General features: G+C 39.4%; 1 protein-coding gene across 3 annotated transcripts; it reads right to left on the bottom strand.

Moving 5' to 3' along the window:
- Positions 1-21,884, bottom strand: col28a2a (collagen, type XXVIII, alpha 2a). 3 transcript variants are annotated; one of them, XM_030427290.1, is made up of 36 exons: positions 21,754-21,884; positions 21,349-21,510; positions 19,024-19,598; positions 17,759-17,779; positions 17,589-17,648; positions 15,369-15,422; positions 14,229-14,273; positions 14,110-14,136; positions 13,989-14,033; positions 13,823-13,867; positions 13,502-13,555; positions 11,773-11,841; positions 11,579-11,647; positions 11,350-11,418; positions 10,233-10,301; positions 7,165-7,233; positions 6,997-7,065; positions 6,575-6,643; positions 6,375-6,446; positions 6,218-6,286; positions 6,058-6,129; positions 5,748-5,816; positions 5,522-5,590; positions 5,350-5,418; positions 4,873-4,941; positions 4,710-4,778; positions 4,020-4,088; positions 3,705-3,773; positions 3,525-3,605; positions 3,213-3,248; positions 3,091-3,127; positions 2,388-2,945; positions 1,986-2,296; positions 1,158-1,419; positions 804-995; positions 1-718 (listed from the first exon to the last, which is right to left on the bottom strand). In XM_030427290.1, exons 2-36 carry the CDS (start codon positions 21,482-21,484, stop codon positions 711-713), a joined length of 3,726 nt encoding a protein of 1,241 aa, XP_030283150.1. In that variant the 5' UTR covers positions 21,485-21,510; positions 21,754-21,884; the 3' UTR covers positions 1-710. The 3 variants fall into 3 exon arrangements, with proteins under 3 accessions (XP_030283150.1, XP_030283151.1, XP_030283149.1); XM_030427291.1 differs by having other exon boundaries at positions 1-715; positions 21,746-21,884; XM_030427289.1 differs by having other exon boundaries at positions 21,746-21,884.
- Between the last annotated feature and the right edge of the window lie 782 nt (positions 21,885-22,666).

Here is a 22,666-nt window from a genome sequence, read left to right on the forward strand (position 1 = left end):
AGTATTTTATATTTTATTATAAAAAACATATATTTGTTCAGATATACACACACACTGCCCAAATAGACAGGTCTTTAATGGATGGAGAAAGCCTCAGTCTTCATCAGAAGATGACATTCATATAAAACCTCTTAAAGCAGCACCTGGACAGAAAATGGCTCCTTATTACAGCTGCCAGTCATAATCCAAATGGACATAATGACAACAAACAGAACACACACAAAAGTACTCAGCATATTTTGGCAAATTATACAACACAAGACGAACAAAAACTGTATTATTGCTGTCTCACTAAAAAACATATTGAGTGAATGTGAGGCCACTCATAGAGGTATAAGAATGATCTATAGGTTAATTGTTAATGTTTTGGAATTAACCTTATTTAGTTGTTTTTCTGTTGTTCTCATTTTAAACACAGGACAGCCTAACCCTGGATAAAGGATTGTATCAATGTATCAAAGAACAATACAACAACTTTGAGGTAATAAAGTCAGTCTTTGTATAGGTTAATCTTAAGTAAGTCATTCATTGGGTTGAAAAATCAACATGGCACCATTTTGCTATTTGATTAGAAAAATGTGTGTGTTAGAAACCTGTATGAAAATTTCTGAACACAACCGATGAAATGCATCACATTAAATTAACAAATCAGCAGATTGAAGAGTAGTAAAGTCCAACTTCTCTCCACCCTCTGATGGCTTCTTCTCCTTTTATCCTGCTGAAGACAGATAACATTCAGAAAACAAAACAAAAAGAGAGTGTGCACATTTGTTGTTTCAAATTAAGAAAAAGAAAAAGGTTACCTGTTCTGGATACAACACAAGTCTTCTTGCATTCATCTTCTGTTTCGAAACGGTTGTCGTTTCCAGCACAGCCTCCGTACCAGAACTGCGCACAGGAGTTGGCCTGCTTGTCGTAGTACCAGTGGATGCTGTAGCTTCTGCAGGTGCCTTGGTCCAAGCTGAGGTTACAGCGAGGATCAAGAGAAGGAGCCTCTGAAGGAGAAACACTGTGTGAGATGCATGTTTTCCAAATATTTGTCTGGAATAAGACATGTTGAAATCAAAGTGCCTAAAAGCAATGCAGCCTTCATTAATTTTATTATTCACATCTGTGCTTTTGCTAATGGGCGTGTCAAAATGTTCTGCAGTACTCACCTTCAGGCAGGACTGGCTTCACCACACGCTGCAACTGATTAGAGTTAAAAGACGATGCTGAGTCCAGTGCTGACACAGATGTTGAAGATGAGGAAGAATATTTAGAAGAAGATGAAGATGATAAGACTGCCTTATTGGACACGGAGATTTCTCTCACAGGCGATAAAGATGCTGTTTTGTTGACTACATGTACAGCGACGGTACTGCCAATCCTAGATTGGGCTCTTATGTCTAAATCTTCACCTTCATCGTCCTCCAACACCTGAGAAAGACAACAAGAAAATAATTGTCAGTTTTGTAAAGAGTTTAGCATCAGCAATTACAATAGTTTACTGGTCTTTTTGAAGTTTGAGCTTTGACATGTGTGAAGACAAAGATGGACGACGTGTGTCCCCTTCCTCCCACTGTGCAAAAATGAAGCCAAAAGACAATGGACGCGGTTACTGCCATATTGCCCTGGTGATGTCTTTTGAGCCTGTACAGTAGTGATCTGGAGGAGGAGCAGCAGTGTCAAGTTCCCGCCCATACACCCTTATGACTCAGTCAAGCTATCAATCATGACGTTTTCACCCGCATTTTTATAGCATCAGTTAGCAAATTATTCATCAGTGTAGGAAGGACCTAAAAAGCTTCAAACAATTTTTTGGAAACATTTATTTGATGTGTATTTTTGAGCTTCCAGTTTGGGTCATATCCCATATGTTACCATCGAGTGGGCATGATTTATGACCTAGCCACCCGGGTGACGATCAACCTGTTTTGGCTTCACTTTTGGGGAGCTATCATATTGTCTATCTTTATATACAGTCAATGGTTTTCAGCAAAGACCTGAAGACGGAGTGGATCAGCACTGATGGGCAGTGTGAAAGTGTCTCCACGGCCTCGGTTGCTGGTACGTCTCTCATTTTGGATCTCCTCTTGGTAATTGTAAACGTTCCCGTTGTTCCCGTATCCGTTGTTTCCATTAACTAAACCATTATTGCCATTGTTTCCATTGTTATTCTCTCCGTGTCCATTGTTTCCATGAACACCATGCCCATGACCATTGTTGCCATTCCAGTGTCCATTTGTAATGCGATTGTAAATGAGGGCGCCATTTTCGTCTTCACAGAACTGGCTGACGAGTTTTGACTCCAGAGCTAAAACAAGAAACAAAATCAGTTATCTTCAGGGCCTTTACAACATAATATTACTAGATAATATATTTTAATATCTGACTGCGATTATCACCTGGTAACGTATTGAAATCATCAATGAGGTACATGTGTTCGCTGTCGGGGTCAGAGGCAATGAGGTTGAGTTCTCTCAGGAACTCAGCCTGCGTAGGATCTGACGAATTGACAATCCCCAGGGCATACATCTCAATGTTTGCAGCATGAGCTTCCCTAACAGCTATATCAAGCTTGACAGGCTCTCGTTTGTCAGTTTGACCGTCAGTGATGACGATGGCGACCTTTCTGACTCCAGCCCGAGCACTGAAGAAAGCCTCCTGAGTTGCCTTCCTGATGGCGGTGCCAGTGTAGGTGCCCTCTCCCATGTAAGGCATTTTTCTGATTGCCTGCTTCACGTCCTGTTTGCTCATGTAGCGGGCCAAGTTGAACTCCAAATGGACATCCAGACTGTAGAGGACCAGTCCGATTCTGGTGGCATTGCGTCCAACTGTGGTCCGGTCCACCAGCCTGGTGACAAAGTCCTTGATGATTTCAAAGTTCTCGGGTCCGACACTCTCTGAGCTGTCGATGACGAACACAAGTTCCATTGGTCGTTCTTTGCACTTGATGCCACATCCTGTAAACAATGAAATACTGTCACTATATCTGCTTTAGAAAGATATATCAGAACAGATTGCCCATTATACATTGCTGCATGCTTTCCCTTTAGACACCACTTACTTATTAACTGTTATACTAATAAACTTGACTTGAAGTCTTACCACAGATTTCTTTGATCAGCTTGATAATGTCTTCTCTCTGAAAAAATATGAGACATTTATATAAGTACAAGATCACTACAATCTATTGAATGTCTAAACCATAGCTAAATTGATGAACTTACTGTGAGGCCTGGATCTCCTTTTGCTCCCGGTTTCCCCTGGGATTTGAGAAAAGTTGAGAAGAATATCACTATTTCTGTAGCGTGTAATCAAAAATAACATTGTGTCTCTATCTGAAAGGACTGAGATGTAGATTGAGGTGATGGTTCTGATGATAATTATTTTTATGACGTGTGAACCGTTATATGGGCAGCACATCTCTCGTCCAGTACAATAGTCAAAAGGATTAAGTAATTTCGGAGCTGTCCAAGTTCATCTTAATCTGATTTGATTCTTTATCGGAGGAAGCAAAGATTAAGATCTGTTTGATTTACCGCATCACCAGGGACTCCAGCATCGCCCAAGTCTCCTTTTGTACCCTTTGTTCCCCTCTCACCAGCTATTCCACGATCACCCTTGAACAAAGGAAGAGTGATTCAACAGAAAGAAGACCAGTAAATCAGATGTTAATAAAATGTTTATGTCTCTTTATAATACACGCGTAAATCTGGCACCTTAGTTCCTGGTAATCCATCTCCTTGAGGCCCTCTAGGCCCAGTCATACCTTGAGATCCTGGCTCACCCTGAAATCAAATTTTTAGTTTTACTGAATCTTAGAGGAGCGTTATGTACTCTCAGCAGATCATAAATTATTGTTGTGTTTTGTCCTGCAGCAAGTTTGTCAGGCAGTACTATTGTGTAAAATGTAAGCACCAATTAAGAACATTGCTTCACTTTTACTCGCCATGGACAAGATAGTGCAACTGTAAAGTAAAAGAGCTTGTTAAGTGATTGAAAGGCAGCTTTTATGTTAGACGGGCACCCTTTACCTTCGGTCCTTGGATACCTTCTCCTGGAGGTCCAATTGGACCAGCAGGTCCTGGTCTCCCAATATTACCCTGAAAACGAATGTTTAAATTAATCACATCACTGGTTAATGAAAGAAACTTCGATTTAGAAAATGATCACAGTACAATATCTTATCTCATATATCGTCCAAGGATTAATTTGTGTTGTTATTAGCTATGATTGAGATTATAATATTAAAGGTCCCATATTATGCTCATTTTTTTAGGTTTATAGTTTTATATTGGGTGTCCACTAAAAAAAATTTACAAACTTTAACACTCAAAAAACAAAAACAATTTCTCATTCTGTCCATTGCTGCAGCACCTCTATTCACCCTCAATCTGATCTCTCAGTTTTAGCTCCTGTCTCTTTAAGACCCCCTTGCCAAAAGTCCAGTGTGCTCTGATTGGTCCGCTCTCACAGACCTGAGCAGGAAATGCCTACCACATTTCTGCCTTTTAAGTCGGTTAAGGGTGGTGACATCACAACATTACAGAAGTACTGAAAACGGGATGCATTTTTCTGTGAATTGCACATTTTTTATACTTTAGCAGTATTTATACAGCACTATAACCTACTTTATTACCAGAAAAGACATGGAATATCACTTTTTCCAATATGGGACCGTAATAATAACTTGCTGAAGCTGTGTGTTAGATAATCTTTCTTACAGGTGGTCCTTGTAAGCCCTCTCCAGGTGGGCCGGGCAAACCTGGCAATCCTCTGAAACCAATGTCACCCTGAAGCAGACATTAAAACCAGTAAGTCAAATAAACATCCCCATACATTTGCACAAGCTAAAATCAGACAAACAAACAACATGTAGACACAAACCTTGGGACCAGGAATTCCTATTCCTTCTGGACCTGACTCACCCGGTAAGCCTGGCAGTCCCGGAGGGCCCTAAAATAAGTAAATTATAAAAGTTTAGACAACCTGTACAGCATAATCTGGTTACCGGTGTCCAAGATAAACGTTTTCATCGATCTGCCAAGGGTTGAACTGAGAAGATTTACCAGCTAAAATATTTTTTAACCAACAGATAAGGCGCCAGCTTGATTAGCATAACCATAGCGACTGTGGACAGCAAGGGGTAATCATACTATTGCAATCCAGTTATTGCCTGTAATACATTGCATGCCACCCCAAATGTGCAAAGTCAATGTAAAAGAAAACATAGTCAATCAACTTCTGTGTAGTGATTAAAGTTTTTGGTAAAGGAGGCCCTTTTTGCCAGCTTATATTGTACTTGCATTTAGCAAGTGATGGAAGCTAAGATCTTAATATATGCAAAATATTGATGGTACAAACCACAGGGCCGGAGATGCCTTCACCTTTTGGACCAACTCCACCTGGTAAACCTGGATGACCACGATCACCCTGGTGGAACAAAATTTATTGATGAAGACCAACCACATAATGCTGATTTGAACAATATGGTTAATGAATCATATATAAATACACAGTATTCTTAAGTGAATACCTTTGGTCCAGGTAATCCATGGCCTGTTTCCCCAACTGGTCCAGGGGGACCAGCAGGACCGAGGTCACCCTGGAGACAAGACAATAAGGATACAGCTTTGACAAGTAGAACATTTCTTTCTGATTGCATCAAACTCCATCTGGCAGTTCTTCTGGCTTCCTGCTACTTATTACCTTGTGCCAATTATATTAAGAGACAGTTTGATGATCTGTTCATATTTATTTACCTTTGGGCCGGATATGGACCGTCCTGGCTGCCCTGGCATGCCCAGTTGGCCTGGTATTCCACGTTCACCCTGCAAAGTGTTGAGTTGGCAAGAGACTTAAAATCCAATTGATGCTCGTCTTTATTTTGACAGCACTTGTGCTGCCAAACACATGCAGGGGACTTGTTTTATGGCTTTATTCAAAGGTTAGGTTGATGTGGCATAAATCTCCAACAGCAGGTATTCATCATAGAATATTAAGAAGGAGGCTGCTTACTTCATCCAGGAAGCTATCCCATCACAATAAAATACTTGCTCCTTTTATTCTTACCTTTGGCCCAGATGGTCCTGAGATCCCAGGAGGCCCATGTAATCCACGGATGCCCCTCATACCCTGGTCACCCTGGGAGGGAATACAGCACACATCATCTGATTAACATTGTTGTCATTATAAATATGCAACTATGCAAAGATATACAACTAAAGCACACCTTCTCCCCTTGAGTACCAATTCCTTGTGCTCCCTCGGGACCTCTTAAACCAGGTAAACCAGGCTCCCCCTTAGAGAGAAGAGTTGGATGAGTCATTTCTAAGAAACTTGTTTCACAAAATGGAACTTTTCCACAGAGTTGGTAATATGTGCTTTACCTTCTGCCCTGGAGCTCCATCTTCTCCTGGAAGACCAGGAACGCCACCTAAACCAGTTGATCCAGGCTCTCCCTGTAACAGTAAAATGATATTGTCAGTGGATCCAGTATATTGGCACATATATGGAGAAATATAGATTAATTAATTAATTAATTAATAATTTAATTGACTGGTTTGGTTCAGTGCATATAGTAGCTTACCTTTGAACCAGGCTCACCAATGCCTGTCTCTCCTGTAGCTCCCTGCTCTCCTGGTAAACCTTGGTCTCCCTTGAAATAGAAATAGCATGATGACATTATTATTATTATTATTATTATTGAAACGATTGACTTGTTTGGCATGTTGTTTAGTTTAAGTTATTGTTTGGTAGAACACTTAAAGGTCCAGTGTGTAGGATTTAAATACGCTACTGTAGAAACATAGCGACGCAATATCGTAGTCTTCCGTAATAAAACACTCATGAAAACAAAATTATGAATATTATATTCCATTCCTGCTTCACATGGAATCAAATTTAGAGAATTATCTCTATGTGGTGGGAGTGTTAACCATCATGTCAGCTCTTTCTGACCATGCAAGTGCATTCAGTCTTGCATTTTATATAGTTAGTGTTTTGACAAACCTTCGGTCCAGGTAAACCTTCTCCTGGAACACCCCTGGATCCTGGTGGACCTCTTGGACCCTCGACTCCCTGATGAGTAATGTAGATTAGAAAGTGTTGAGTGTCCTACCGCTCTATGTTTATATAAGTGTGACATTATGAAAACACAGATGAAGACACTTTGCTGACCTTCTCTCCTTGTATGCCCACTCCTGTCAGTCCAGTTGGTCCTGGAGGACCTGGAGGCCCAAAATCACCCTGGAAGCAAAACGCCAGTCAGTTTCATATGCAAGAATCACTTCTCAGTGACTCCCTTGACTAAACAGGTGAACATGTTTGACATGTATTATCAATATTCCACACTACACTATATTTGCTACTGCACTGCTTATATATCTTATATGCTCTTTTTCTGATTTTATTTGAGTGATTTTTTTTGTAAAGTATATATCTTGCTGCAGCAAGGACAAAGCCTCTGTACATGGGACGCCTGCTCCACCAACTGAGCTAAACGGCGCTCCGTGTGATTTTCTTTTTTATACAGTCCACATGAGCATTGCTGGTGCAAACCTCAGAGCAAGAACTGAATTGCCAATAAGTGCTTCTTGTAATTGTTGTTAAAAGAACTTGAATCTAGCAGGAAGATGGTAATAAAAACAAAAGTCTCCAATATAGCCCTTTAAGGTACTACTCAACCATTTGGTAGACCACACTTTAAGTCACTATAATCCATTGATAAATGCATCAAGCTTAACTCAACCTGAATGAGCCATCTCTACCATTTGGCGTAGTTGTCCAATGCTAAAAAAATCCACTAGATGGCACTGTGTCTGTGAGCAGTATGCCTTTTCAGCATTCCTTCAAACAGGTCGTGAAACAGTGAAAATTCAGTCGTCCTTTGATGACGCATATCGGCGGGACTTTTAAATGTAAGACTATTTTGTTGACATATTATCATTTCAGATGAGTTGTTAAACAGAATTATGTAACGTAATTCAACAAAAATAAGTCCCATAAGGGTCAAATAATTTTTTCAAAACGTGCTCTACCAAACGGTTGAGTTGTCATTTTATGGTAAAGGTAGAGAAGCTAGCTAGCTATAATAAATTAGCTATTTACAATGAACAAAAGGGTTAGTGTTGTTAAAATTAAAAAGTAAATCTAATGTTATTCAATTTATTCATATTTGATGAAAAATATTTTATCAATATAATTTTTTCACCATTTCTGTACTGTATATGGTAAATAGCAAGAATAAATTTGAGGTCTGGGGTATAATTGGCAGTTTTTGACTATTTTTGATTTTACCATTATATTTCACCATAAAAACTATTTACCTTGCCTTGTTTGGTGTCATTATTTTCAGCACAACCTCACATGTGTGACTGTACAGTTATTTTTTCATTTTGACATATTGTATTAACACAATGGATCTAAAATCACAAAAAAACATAAAATCCGTAGGAAAATGTTAGTTTTTTCACTGTGAAAACCACAAATATGCTTACCAAACCATTTTTATTACTTACTTACTTACTATAAATTGTTGTTTGCTAAATTTGTGCATAAGTTTTTGAAATTTACAGAGTTATATGTAACTATTTACATTTAAATGCTGGCAATGCCTCAAGCTCAGGTCTGCCTGAACTCCTCCAGCTCAATGAAAAGCTGCACTGCCTGCTCCACATTCAGCAGTCTTCTCATTGTTTTGACTCATTAAACGAAAAACACTCCACTACACACTAAACGCTATGTAACACACTAAATATACACTCCAAACACGTCAAGAAATTGCACTTAATGTGACTTGTTCTGAATGTCGTTCTTTTATTATGAACAGATGTCTCAACCGTTTGGTAGAGGACTATATCTGAAATACTGTAGGGTCCAATTTAAAAAAACCTATTGATTGTTGTTATTGTTATCATAATTGAATAAGAAATGCAAAGAAATAATTTTTCCTTTGCTTTTTTCTTGGTGCGTACCTTAAAGGGATAGAGTAGATCTCCAAGGTCTAATAATTCTCCTAGTTAAACTTTCACTGTACTTAGATTTTTGGGATTAAGAAGTGGATTTATCTTTACTGTTTATCAGCTTGACCCCAGCAGAGATCCAGGGAGGTAACCTCCATTGTTAGATTTTTATGTACTGAGATTTTTCAGCTGGGCATCTAGGGGAAATGTTGCTTTACTCAATTAAATATTACATAGAGGAGAGGGGAAAAAGAAGAGAGAGAACCGGAGTCTCTGGTGAGTGCTGAGTTCACTGAAAGGTTGACCTTAAGTCAAACACACAGACACACGCACACCATTGGTGAATGCCTTTGCTCGCTAGTTTACAGCTCTGTCAAGTAAAGTAATCTGGCAAACAAATAAAAACTTTCTCTCGAGATGCCCTGGATTTCCCTTGGTTTGAACATTGTTTTACTGCAGAAATATTCCATATTATATCTTTAACTTTCTTGACATACCAGGATCTTTTTCCAAACCCAATCGAGCAGTGTTGAACCCTAAACCCAACCAGACTGTGACCATCAGCTGAATTGTTTCTCAGCAAGCTTTATTTTGGAAATGTAACCTGGTGTGGGATATTACATATAGCTAATTTTACCACAGAATTAGAAATCTTGCTTTTTCACACCTGGGTGTGCTTAGGTGAGAATCTGTAACAATGACCAGCAGGTCTATTAAACACTTTTGGGTGATACAGAGTTGGAGTTTGTGAACTTTAGCAGCGCTGTAGAGCAGGTTATACATGCATGTAGGTGGCACGATACATGATTCATGCCAGTGGTTTCATCCTATTCCAGTGAACAACATGTAGCAGTAACAAGCCAAGAAACACAGCTGTCTGCCTTTAAAGGCAGTGAAGAAGAAAACGGCAAGCTTGAGGGAAAAATGCGCTTATGAAGTTTGGTAGGCCTGTTATACGCACAATGTGTTTTTGGTGAGTAATAACTTTTGTTTGTTTACAAAAAACTCTACAGGGCACCTTTTAATTAAATTGACTGCATTAGTGAGATGTTATAACCTCATTTTAATGTGGTTATAGCGTCTTTCATGGTAGAGCAGCTCTTTAGCTCTCAACCTTTCTTCATTAACCAGACTTTAATGTACTCCTCTAATCTCATCCAAGAAGCTATTTTGAAGCCTAGAGGACATTTTGTTCCCTTATGGATTTAATTAGAGCCTTTGTTGTGTTGCCTTTGAGTGTTTACAATATATTCTCTTTTGTTAGATGATACATTTACGACCAACCCTTTCTCCTTTGATTCCTGCACCCTGCTGTCCCCTCGGCCCCCTCGGTCCAGGAAGCCCTCGATCCCCCTGTGGAACAAAAATCAGGTGATCTCTGTCAGTTACATCACAGCCACTCGCTCCTGGGTCACAGCCAAATCTGCATTGTTCTCAGTGAAGAGAGGATGAAGGACGAGCATGTTGGCTCCTGTTAGCCACTTGTGATTGATACAAAATGATCCTACGCACGAGGAATGGAACAGTTCTTTCTTCACAACTACATAATCCTTTAACCTTTTCCACTACTAGTGAATTATGAAGTGAAGATGGAAGCAGGCTGATCCTGTTTTTTTTTTTTTTTTTTACAGGAACTCCATAGAGGATTAAAATCTATAAGAGCTAGGAAGTCTGGCACAAGTCAAACAGATGTGTTGTTGCTTGAGGAGAGTTCCAATGTTCACCTTCCAAGAGCTTGCTTTAACAAATACAAGTGTACACAGATTTATTTCCCCTACAACCACATTAAGGTGCTCCTCCCGTTGTAATCTTAACCCACATGTTCTGTCTTGTGAGAGGGCACTGATGCATTACTCCTACTGGGGTATTTTACAGTAATCTCTCTTCATTGTGGTTAGGTTTTCTGTGCTGCTGCTGTCATTAATAATCTCCATAAATATGCCCAGCAACCCCCATAACAGTTTGAATGGAGAGTATTTGTAGAGTCTCTTGTTGTTGGTGCAGCATGCTGCAGCACAGAGGGAAGAAATACTGTTTTCGCAGACTAAACAAGAGTGAGTAGGAACACTGGAGTGAACACTGGAGTTATGAGTCAGTGGGCTGGAGCAGGAGTGAGATGTGTTTTTTTCCCACCCTGATTGCAGAGGAAAGTGGCCGCCATTTGAATATGGTCTATTGAGACTTGTGGCTGCAATGCCCTGTACAATAGATAACACATATTTGACTAATGTCATAGCAAATCATGAACAGTGGATGAGTTATCTGAGACCATGTAAATGTTACATGGTCTCAGATAACTCAGATAATTCTAAGCATTAACTATTGCTTGATTAATTTAATAAACCTCGACATTGATACACCTGTTTTGATGAGTTCTCTGATGATAGACTCCAAATACTACCTTTGGTCCAGGAAAACCTTCACCCTGGGGTCCTTTATCTCCTTGAACACCTTGTGGTCCTTGAGGCCCCTGTAAACAAAGTCAGTGTGCATCATATCTCACCCAAAAAGTGCTCAGGTCAAAGTCTTTCTCTACAGATCACATTTCCCACAAATATGGACACCACAAAAACATATATACAGTATTCAAAAATTGGCCACAGCAGAGCTTTAGATTCTTCTTTACTTACAGGAAGGCCATGTTCGCCCAGTCCAGGAGGACCAGGAGGACCTGCTCGGCCCTGGAATCCCATGTCACCCTGCAGATTTATGTAGTGACTTAATTTAATTGCGGAAATACAAAGAAATGCAGACAGCAAATAACATAACCAATAACAAAGCACAATATATATATATATATATTTATTTATTTTTATTAAATTACTTTTGGTCCTTGAAGTCCAATTCCAGTTTCCCCTTGAATTCCTGGAGGGCCGGCAGGGCCTCGTTCACCCTGTGATCACAAACATGATAACAATTAACATGCAACATCCTTTAAAAACACTTTTTTTGTCTTTATAACCCCTCTCTTTAAATCATCTACATGATGTCATTCCTGTATTGTGTGCAGATGCTCTTTTTGAAGCTGAAAATAATGCTGGAAGTTCTTTTGTTGTTGTGTGTACTAAACAGGGCAGCGGTCGAGACATTTGATCTCTTCCTGCAGGTTAGGACAGATACAAGCTCCAGTAATGTCTCAAAGATCAGAAAACAAACAACAGTGTCTCAGAATAACAAGGAACTGCTGGAAGCTCTTCACTAGATCAAAGTTTGGATTAATTACGGCATTTTCTTGAGGTTTAGGTGTTTTGACCAAAAAAAGAAATGACTGGGAAAACCAAATACAAAGCCTGACATAGAGAGATTTATTCATTTAGTCTGTTTTAACCGAATATAATTGTTATATATAAAGTGCCATTTTACTGCCTTCTACATACATTTTTATTAAATGATTATTTAACACTGCTCACATATGTTTTATTGAAGTGTTGAATAACTATGTTATAATAACAGTTATCACTATTACAGAGTATTTGGTCAGTAAAACGTGTCTCTCCTCCTCCTGCAGTAAAAGAGAAAATAAATGTTGTGGTATCCCTGCCCACTTTATCCAATCGTGACAGAGAACTTCTGAGAGCAGAATCCTCCTGTTCTGATACCCAAACCAACAATGTCGGAACTGGGAAAGCTACCAATTACAGCGCTGGTGACGGCTTATACTAGAAAACAGGCCAAGCGATGAACAACACTTGAAAAAAGAAAAAGATTATAGATAGTTCAAGGCTGAAGTGAAGCGATAGCCTTCTTCAAAAAAGATTTAGCAAGCTGGTCGATGCAGCCTGCATCACTAGTTTATTTCAGTTATTTCAGTGGATCGCAGATCTGCAATTAATGAACAGGGCATGAACAATGTAGCTTGGATTTAGCCCAATAAGGGCCTTAAATCCAATTCTAAATGTTACAGGGAGCCAGTGCAGGACAGCTTAAACTGGACTGATGTGGTCTCTCCTTTTGGTTTTGGTCAGTAGCCCAGCTGCAGAGTTTTGAATGAATTTTAGCATCTTGTTGATTTAAAAATGGCTGAGCTATGTTGAGGTGAAAATTTGATTTATTTCAAGAAATACATATAAAATCAAATGAACATGTCAAAAATCTTATCTTACAGGAGTCTCCCTGAGGGATCTAATAAATAATACTACATAGGGACCACCAAGACTCCTGTTAATTTCTGCATGTCCTCACATGGCGAAACACTCAACATACACTGACTTTCCCTGTATGTTATTATCTGCAGGCCTCATTGGAGCATCTGACGTTGCTGTAGGCACTTCCTCGCCTTTATTTAGAAACAGGATACACGCCACGAAGAGAACCTGCAGTGAGATATTTTGCTGGTGGTTCATCACCTTGCTGGTGACTAACAGTAATGAAGGAGAAGATTCTGGCTTATCGCCAAATGTTCAAACAGGACCAGACAAACAGGCCTCTGTGCTGCATGGTAATAACTGGGGTGGTAAAGCTCCAACCTCTTGTTTAAACTGATCATAAAAGGAAATGTAAAGGTCACAGCAGATGTGCACGATGAAATAAAAGTCGTTCAAAGGGGGGCTGACCTGCTTTCCCTGAGGGCCCTCTGGTCCCAAGTCTCCCTGTGGTCCTGGTAACCCCTGGGCAGACAAGATACAATAAGATAATATCCAGAAACATTTGAACATCTGCAGCGATTTACTACTATATAAAGGACATTTTCCTCATAGACAGTATCCCTAACATATGGGATGGGTCCATGGGTATTTCTAGTTATACACATATATGCAAAATTAGAATGTCATACTAGCTTAAAAGTCATATTGTAAGTATAGCTGAGTAACCAAACTATCAGAAAGGTCAGTAAACTCATTAATTACATATTATACTACAGATATATGATTTACCTGCAGTCCTCGAAGCCCTCTTGTTCCAACCGAACCCTCAGGACCCTGAAGCACATCGCAAAGGGACAACAAAAACCATAATATGAAACACAGTGCGAAAGTAAGCACGTAATATTAAACTGAAAACATAATATGCTTATGTACGGTGTCCACAGTGTCGTCATACCCGGTCTCCTTTGATTCCTGGAGTCCCGCACTCGCCCCTCTCACCCTGTGTGGAAAGTATCACACAGGCTTGATTCGAAGTAAATAAAATGTTGGCATTTTCATTCATCTAAATCACGCACCTTCTCTCCTTTGTAACCTGGTTTTCCCTGCAAATAAAATAATGAAATGCAGCGTAAACAAAATATAGTTACAATAATGATTTTTTTTCTTAATACTGATCATGATTGTCGGCATTTACCTCAGCACCCTCTCGCCCAGGTAGACCACTTAGTCCTGCTTCACCCTGATATAACAGAAAGTACACTGTCTCGTTATATCAAGTAATAGGAGTTAATCCAACCAAATAAACATTGTAGCTTTAAGCATTTTTAGAAAAGAAAAAAAGGAGAGCAACATTTTAAAACAATGGCCATTTATGTGAATGTGTCAGAAACCTATAATTCCTCAACATAAAATCAATTTTAAAAATGATCAATAAGTTGTAACATTTGCGGTCATCATGAAGCAAATGACTGGTTAATAGTATCAACAATATAGAGCAAATTTAAAACAATAAATGCTAAAATAAAGTGTGATTAGCGTATCAAAAAATAGAGCCCAGTTGGAGCACAGAGAGAATTCTAAAAGCCTAAAATGTAACCCTGTGTTACTCAAAATGAAAATAAAAAGTGATAACAAAGACTGTTTTCTGATTTTAGACAAACAACTGCAAAGAACAAACATAACTGTTGTAATCACAGGTAGTAATGGCAGCTATATTAACAATACACACAAATTTCTGAGTTTTACTATAAATTTCAAGATTTCAACCTCATTTCTCTGAGAGCACTAAAGAGTTTATGTTGAGTGCATCTTAATACTTCCTCATTACACAGATCACTCTCTTTTTTGAACTAGAATTAATTATGTTATCACTGGTAATGATACAGATTATTGTCTCTTTATCCTTATAAACCCTCGGTAAAGCTCCATGTGTGGTCCGGCAGGCCGCCATGTTTTTCTTCTATAAACTAAATTATTTAATGTCTCAAAAAAATACATATAATTAACTACTATCATTACTAAAAATGGAGAGATCTCCTTCAAATTACCAGTATATTGATACTGATCACAGTATATTGATGTGATATATTTTATAAGCCTTCAGTAAACACTTGTTTGTAATGAATTTATTTATGTCAATTATTGTCTGTGATCAATATCTTTTTACCTAAAACTTAATACTTCTGGAATGACCCAGTTCAGGAAGCCTGTCATATTTTTTCCAAAACTGAGCATAGACTTCAGGTGTGCAGTACTCAGGAAGTGTTACATAACTCCTGAAAAAGCCTGCCAGCTAAGTAATTCAAAGTCCATATGTCCATCAAATAGCACACACCTTTTGCCCTCTAAGCCCGGGGGCTCCATCCTCTCCTGGGCGACCTTTTTTCCCCTGGAGAACGAAACAAAGTCAGGGTTAAGGTTTAACTCATTTCTTCCATTGACAATTTGCTTTCTTCCTCAAGTGCAATAAAATCATTATTTCTGTAGACAGGCATTGTTTGAGAAAAGCAGAGGGAGAAGAGGGGCTGATGTCTGACTGTGTGTTATCTGTGTTTATGGATGGATTGGCATGAAGTGTCTTGTCCACAGAGCCGGGGGTCGTTGTCTTAAGCTGCACCTGGACAGCGTGTGTCAGCTCCTGTCCAACAGAAATCGCTAGTTTGTGACCATTAAACTAATGAGAGCAATTATGAGAGCCTCTTAGTCTGAGTGTAAGAATTTGAAGAATCTCTCTGAGGAGAAAGCACCTGGGTAATGTCTGTGCAGCTGTCTGTCAGCAACATGATTATCTGCCAGGACTGCCTGGAAAGCTCAACATCACCTGAGCTGTCAATACTCTGATGAGGAGAGGGGCCTGAGTGGAAGTTTTCATGTGAGGGAAGATGTGTGAGCGGGTGGGATCATCTTCTTCTGGGGCCCCATAAGTGTTGTCCTCCTATCCATGCGTAACAGAGCCGTGCTACCTTTTCCTCTCTTGTCTTTTTCTGACTGTTGCTTTTCACCTGCATGACTGCTCTCCTGGCTTGACGATGCTCAGTTTATTAGTCTTGCACCTAAACTACCTGCTGTATATTGTGTCGCCTTGTCACATGACCAAAAGAGACTTGACTTTGTACATTAACACACTCCATTTAAAATGCAAAAATACCCTAAAAAGAGAAATTATTCATTTAATAAGAGTATGTTATTTTAAAAAGACATTTGTCATTAACTAAACACAATACAAGTTTTATTAATTCCAGTTTGGTTCGACTGAAAATTTCTAGGTTTTGATTACTGGACGATTCAGAACTTATAAAAAACAACAACAGAAAGCTGATCTAAAGTCAATGATGCAGTGTTTTTCTTGCTATTTAGAGGGCGCGTTATTCAGATAGTAAGATGCACCTTGGTGATTAGACAGGCTGCTTTCAGTTATTTTAAATGTTTCAGACAGGATCTCAGGATTTATGCTTGGGTTGGGCAGCGTCCCAACAAAAGCATCAGTATTTGACAACCTGAGAGTGAGACTCAATAGTCAATAATCTTTCTCATTTTAACTCTAACCCTCGAATGGTCTACTTCTGGTTTAAATGCAATTTAAGATAAGTCATAGGTGTTTATTTTTACAATAATGAAAATATTTGAAACCATGATAAAGGTTAGTATTGAATTTAGTATTTACACTCTGAAAATCTACCTTTTTGGGCTTTCATTTAAGTGCCAATACTGGAGCAACAAAGCCCTGATAAACTGAATTGTGAGATTCGTAAACTAAAGCAGTTAAGTACTACTGAATTAATATCAAGTTTACATAGCAAGAAAAGTTTCTTTGTTTTGAAATGAATTCAACTTGTCTCAAATTCAGTCAACTTAAAATTCAATGCTAGCCCTGACACTTTTTTTTTAAGTTAAAACTAATAGTCTTTTTTACAGTGTAGTTTATGGAGCATAAGCATATCAATTGTTATAGATTGCTACTGAGCTCTTTATTATCAGGGGGAGAGGAGCTTGAGTGGAAGTAAATTTAAAATCCATGAGTTCTGTCTGCAGTGGGATCATCCTCTGTGCTCCACACTGCTGGCCGTCTCTCCCTGTGTAACTGACCGTGGCTGCAGGGTTTGTATGTGCTGATTTATGGTGGCCAGAGGTCCAGTTTATAGGGAGTGGAGCTCTAAATGTGGTGCCTCTGGTTTCCATGGGGAACATATTATGTTAAATGAGAAATGCACAATAACTGGCACAAAGACAAACATATTTCTCTGGGAATAGCCGACTACAGTCTGTCCTCTCCTTTAACCTGTTGCTATAGATGTACTCAGAGAATGTGGGACAGGACCACCTATCCACTTACTCTGCTTGTGCAAACGCCTGCAAGCTCTTCCGAGGGGGGTGATACTAGTCATTACCCTAATTGTTCAAAACTGCACAATTACCATTCCTAAAACATCATGTTATATTTTTCCGGACAAGATTTCAGGAATCCTTCCCTCTGACAAGTACACTTGAGACTCTTCCAAGAAAACAGCTCTTTGGTTGTGGGGATGTTTGGAAGAGTTTGAGGCTAAATACTCACCGAAGGCCCGGCTGGTCCTCTCTCTCCTTTATCACAAGCGCATCTCTGAGCCAGAGGGCACTTCAAAAAAAGAGACATGTTTGCTAAGCTGAAATCTACACAGTCATTGTGGGCACCTTCAGGTAATTACACATCATTATATGTCATGGTCGAAATTTAATCATACTTACTCCTTCATCTGCCAATCCAGTCTGCAAAGAAAAGAGATGTTGATACAGAATTTAAACTTACATTTGTTCAGTCATTGCTTAGAGACGCAGATTTGAACTAGAGCAGAACAAATGCCTGTAAAACTACTTCATACAAACAGTAGCTGCGGGAAACCAAAAATCGTTTTCACACAGTGGCCATTTTCTCTCATAGCGGGAAGCTTGAATTCTAATGTTGTGCTGCTGTGTTCCACGTTATTAGTTGGATAAACGCAGGGAGTCTGACAAATTGTTATCATTTCACTGCTTCCTGGTTGACCAACAACTGAAGAGATGATGGATAGTGAAAATCCAGAGGGACATCTGGCCATATTGTAAGGTAAAACAACATCTATGATTATCCATTAGCTAACATATGCATTCAGCCACTTCCTAGTTTATGTTGTTATGTTGTAACTGTTTGATTACATCCAGCGTGTTTCACTCCCAGACTTAAATAAATCTGCTCAAGGTGTATGTTAGAATTATTTTACACTTCTCCTGTTGTATCGTTGCGATTACAGTACACTGTAAGGCAATAATGTTAGCTAGGAAGTGGCTAAATGCTAACGTTAGCTGTTGTCTAACAGAAGCTAATGGGATTTATCAAATTAGTTGTTATACAAACATGACTCGGTGTGCCCTTCGGATTACCACTTTCAATCCAATGTATTTCTAAATTGCGAATCAATCGGGAAACTGTAAATGACAAACTTTATGACATTCAAGCTTTCTACCTTGACCATGATGAAAATGGCCGCCATGTGGATACGGTCTATACACCCTTTAAATCAGAAGAGGTGAAACTGATAAAGACAAATACAGTTTTTGAATAGTTTGACATTAAGAGCCAGCAGCGTCTCAGTGTGATAAATACATTTCTAAATGCAAGTCATGAGAGACTGTATAAAGAATATAGCTGTTTAAACCCAGTTGTTTCCACTTAAAGGAACATAATGTGAGATTGATGGAAAAACTAGACAAAAAGAGTGTACCCCTGCCGGAGAAAATCCTCGGGGATATGCTCTTGCACATGTCAGGCAGTATTATTCTAAAGCTGTGCATTATCCACAGCTGCCATACACATTCTTTCATTTGTTTCCCCAGAGCATTGTCATCATTCCATCTCTAGACGAATACCTGAACAAGCATGTCCATGTGTCAGCTCTGAATAGAGGCTTATTCAAAGCAAATGCATCCCTTTTCTTCTCGGTATCGTCTGCTGAAAGACAAGGTATTATACTCACAATCTCAGTGACGATTTTTTCAACAATGTCTTCATCCTGTAAGTTATGCAGGTAGTGGGAGGCCGGGGGGCTGGCGAGCATACGGAGTTGGGCTACGTTGGCTGGCTCGTTGGCTGCACGTGTGATGCCCAAAGTGAAGAATTTGATGCCCTGGTTCTTGGCATCAGTGACAGCAGAGAAAATGTCAGGGTTCCTCGGGTGGGAGATACCATCCGTGAGCAGAATGGCCACTTTGATGCTTCCAGGGCGGGACTCCTCCAGGTAGATCTTGGTCATGTTGGTGATGGCGTAGGTGGTGTAAGTGCCATGCCCAATGTAGATGATGGGAGTTATGCGGGACTTGAAGTTCTCCTTGCCTCGCCAGTCTCTTAAGGTTTGCTCGGTGATAACGTGACTGCTGTACTGCAGCAGAGCCGCCCTGAAGCTCAAGCTGCGGCCGGTCTGCAGCTGTATCCCCTGGAGTCTGTCCACCATGTTCATAACAAACTGCTTCTCCTGCTCGTGATTGTCCTTGGCACTCTCAGAGCTGTCCAACAGGAAGGAGAGCTCCAAGCTACAGTCCTCATCTACGATGGCTGCGTGCACACAGAACAGGATGAAGGACTTTCTATTGGCACTACAGTATGTTTTACAAGTGTCATTATTTTCACAGCCCAGTCGCCAGAGTTAAATGTCAGGGTTCTACATTTTTGTAAACCACAGATACATTCAAATTTGCACATGTGTTTGGACGGTTTTCTGCAGTTGTAGAGGCAACAAAACCAGATAATTTTGACAGGACTCTGGGACATTATCAGGTCATGTTAGTGGCTACATAGCTGACTATTTTTGACAATATGTTGGGACATCTTCCAGTCTTGTTATTTTACGCTTGGAAATGTCTTACTTAACACGTTAGCCATTTCCACCTGAAGCTAATGTCTGCAGCCATAAATAATAACTGTTACAGCAAGCCCAGCTAATCAGCCAAGATCTGAGGAGGCGCTGTCAACTTTGCCGCCCAACTCTGAGAGAGGTGTGTGCAGCAGAGTCAATAAATGCTTTATCTTAAAGCTGCTATGTGAAAACAATATTACTGTTGATTACAACAAATGTGTAAGGCACTGCATATGGATTAATACTTTGATTTTGTAATGATTATGTGTTGAAAAGACACAGCTTTTATTTTGTACAGTGCTATAGTTTGATTATTGGAAGGACTTTCTGAATAAAAGGGAATAAAAATAAAAATATAGATAATTGAGGATGCCACACTGACATGCATCAAGATGCATGGAGAATTGTTTTGCATTCGAATCGCTGACAGCTAAATCAGAATTGAAACAAATCTTGAGGCCAGTAAATATTCACACCTCTACTTGTTATTGGCTACAATTTTTGGCATGATATTAGGACATTTTCAGGTCATGTTAGTGGCTACAAATCCAGATATTTTTGACAAGACATTGGGACTTTTTCCAGTTGTGTTTCTGGCAACAAAAACGGATATTTCTGATGAGACATCAGGACATTTTCCAGCCGTAGACGCAATAAATCAACATATTTTTTGCGAGACATTTGGACATTTACCAGCTGTCTTACCTTACTGGTTATTTTGACCAATGCATAAGCACAGTGTTGTCAGAACATAAAATTTTACATTTTACATTTGGTGTAAAAATGCATATTTGAAAAACTCAATAGCGAGATACATTTCAACACATCAAAGTTAAAGTTTCAACGTGTCTACATGTTTGCAGAAACGTAGATTGCCATCATTTGCTCTGGTGATTGAGTTGTACTTTCACTGACTGCCTACATTCTGATCAGTGGCGGTTCTAGACCAGTTTTAATAGGGGGGCCAGGTTGGGGCCTGCTTTTTTGTTAGGGGGCACATACAACCCAGAAAAAAGGATAAATCCCTCATTCAGACAAAGCAGTGTTTACAATTTCAGCAATTTTGATTGGGTAGTAAACTGCTGAGACACTTTATTTCTGCCTTTCCCTTTAGAACAAAATCATTGCAAGAAATCTGTCATTGTATTATTAATGCAGACTCCCTGTCAGGGAGGCCACAGGGGGGTCCAGACTCAGAGTTACGGGGGCACTGGCCCCTGTTGGCCCCCCCCCCCTAGAACCGCCCCTGATTCTGATGCCATCCTTATGTCAAAATGATGCAGTTTTTTTCAATCTTCATATAAAGGAGGAAAACTGTAAATAAGTACAATCAGATTAAAACATGAAAACAAAACACTAACCTTTTAAAACTGTATAAACTTCTGTAGCAACATATTTTCCTGCGCAAGAAGTATTTTCATTCATTTTATGTTTCATTCATTTTCTTACCTTGTCTTTCCTGAATGTTTGCAGCCAGAGATTTGGCCCTGGATTTCTTGTTAGTTTTCCTCTCTTCATTCAAGTCTTGGGCCCAGACACTGGTCAGTGCTGTGACCAGCAGCACTGATGTAAAGGAGGGGAACATCTTTGTCCCAGCTATGGTGAAAAAAACTGAAACAACAAAATCCTCAATTAACATTAATGACCACAAAAGTTGTTTTTGCATCAAATCAGAGCAGAAAGGTTTGTGCATCCATCTGGTAAGTTTAAGAATAATTAAGAAAAAACAGATTGAGGTTAAAAGTCGAACTATGTTGCTAACTATTTTAATTTTTTTTAAAGTGGAGTTTATTCCTGATTTTATTCCTTATTCCTGAGCAAAGTAGAAGTCTTCACATCGACTCACAGTCTGACCTCTGCCTCAGTCTTTGGTATTTCAGCGTCCAATTTTGAGCATGTGCCAAAAGCAGGAGCAGCAGAGGTGCACAGGGAGGTCCGGTCAGCTCATTGATTGTGCAGCAGGAGCAGCAGAAGTGTCAGTCATCCTGTGGAGCAGAGAGTGAGAGACCCTGAGACACTCACTCCTCTTTTATAAGGAGGCACCGACAGACCAGATCCCATGGAGCTCTGCCAAGCCTCCCGCTCTGCCCTTAGGGCAGGGGTAGGCTGCTCGGATATGTTTGCAACAGTGAAGCAACATTGTGTGTGTTAGCGGAAACTTGCATTATAATCACGACAGGTATCATAAACTGTAGATGTATATGTTTACAAAGGGGTAACTCATTTGTAAGTACCACTGAATTATAGTTATCACCCACTGTGATTACATGTTAGTGTTAGTTGTCTGTTTTTTATTTAAAAGTCAGAGAACATTTTGAACCGCCAGACAAGAAAAAAAGAAATGTTTTGTAATACTGCCCGACTGTAGATTTCTTTGTTGGGTTAGATTTTACGTGACAATCATTAGGATATGACTTTATGCACGTTCTCCAGCGCCTCGTCTCAGTGCCTTATTACAGCGAGCTAACGTAATCTTCTTTTTTATATCAGGAACTTTTAAATCACTTTTTTCTAGACTTGCTTTTGTGTAAAGTCCTCTTTTTACTGTTCTTAATCTATTTATCTGTTTCTAATGCTTCTTATGTGATATCATCTTCTCATTGTCCTTTTTTTCTTTTACTCTCTTTATTTGTACTGCTTTTATATGATAACACTTACTTATTATTTGTTTTACTTCTACATATTCATGTCGACATTTTGTGTTTTACATCGTCTGTTTTGCCTTCTTGTTTTAACTTCTCCCCATAGGCTTCCTCCTGTTTGTCTG

Source organism: Sparus aurata, chromosome 9, assembly GCF_900880675.1.
Source record: "Sparus aurata chromosome 9, fSpaAur1.1, whole genome shotgun sequence".
Taxonomy (NCBI): domain Eukaryota; kingdom Metazoa; phylum Chordata; class Actinopteri; order Spariformes; family Sparidae; genus Sparus; species Sparus aurata.

Coding starts and splice junctions, on each gene's coding strand:
- col28a2a (XM_030427290.1), bottom strand. CDS start 21,484: ATGTTCCCCTCCTTTACATCAGTGCTGCTGGTCACAGCACTGACCAGT. Junction 14,034..14,109: donor CAGGTTACAAAGGAGAGAAG/GTGCGTGATTTA, acceptor CTTTCCACACAG/GGTGAGAGGGGCGAGTGCGG. Junction 6,447..6,574: donor TTGGTGAGCCTGGTTCAAAG/GTAAGCTACTAT, acceptor TTACTGTTACAG/GGAGAGCCTGGATCAACTGG.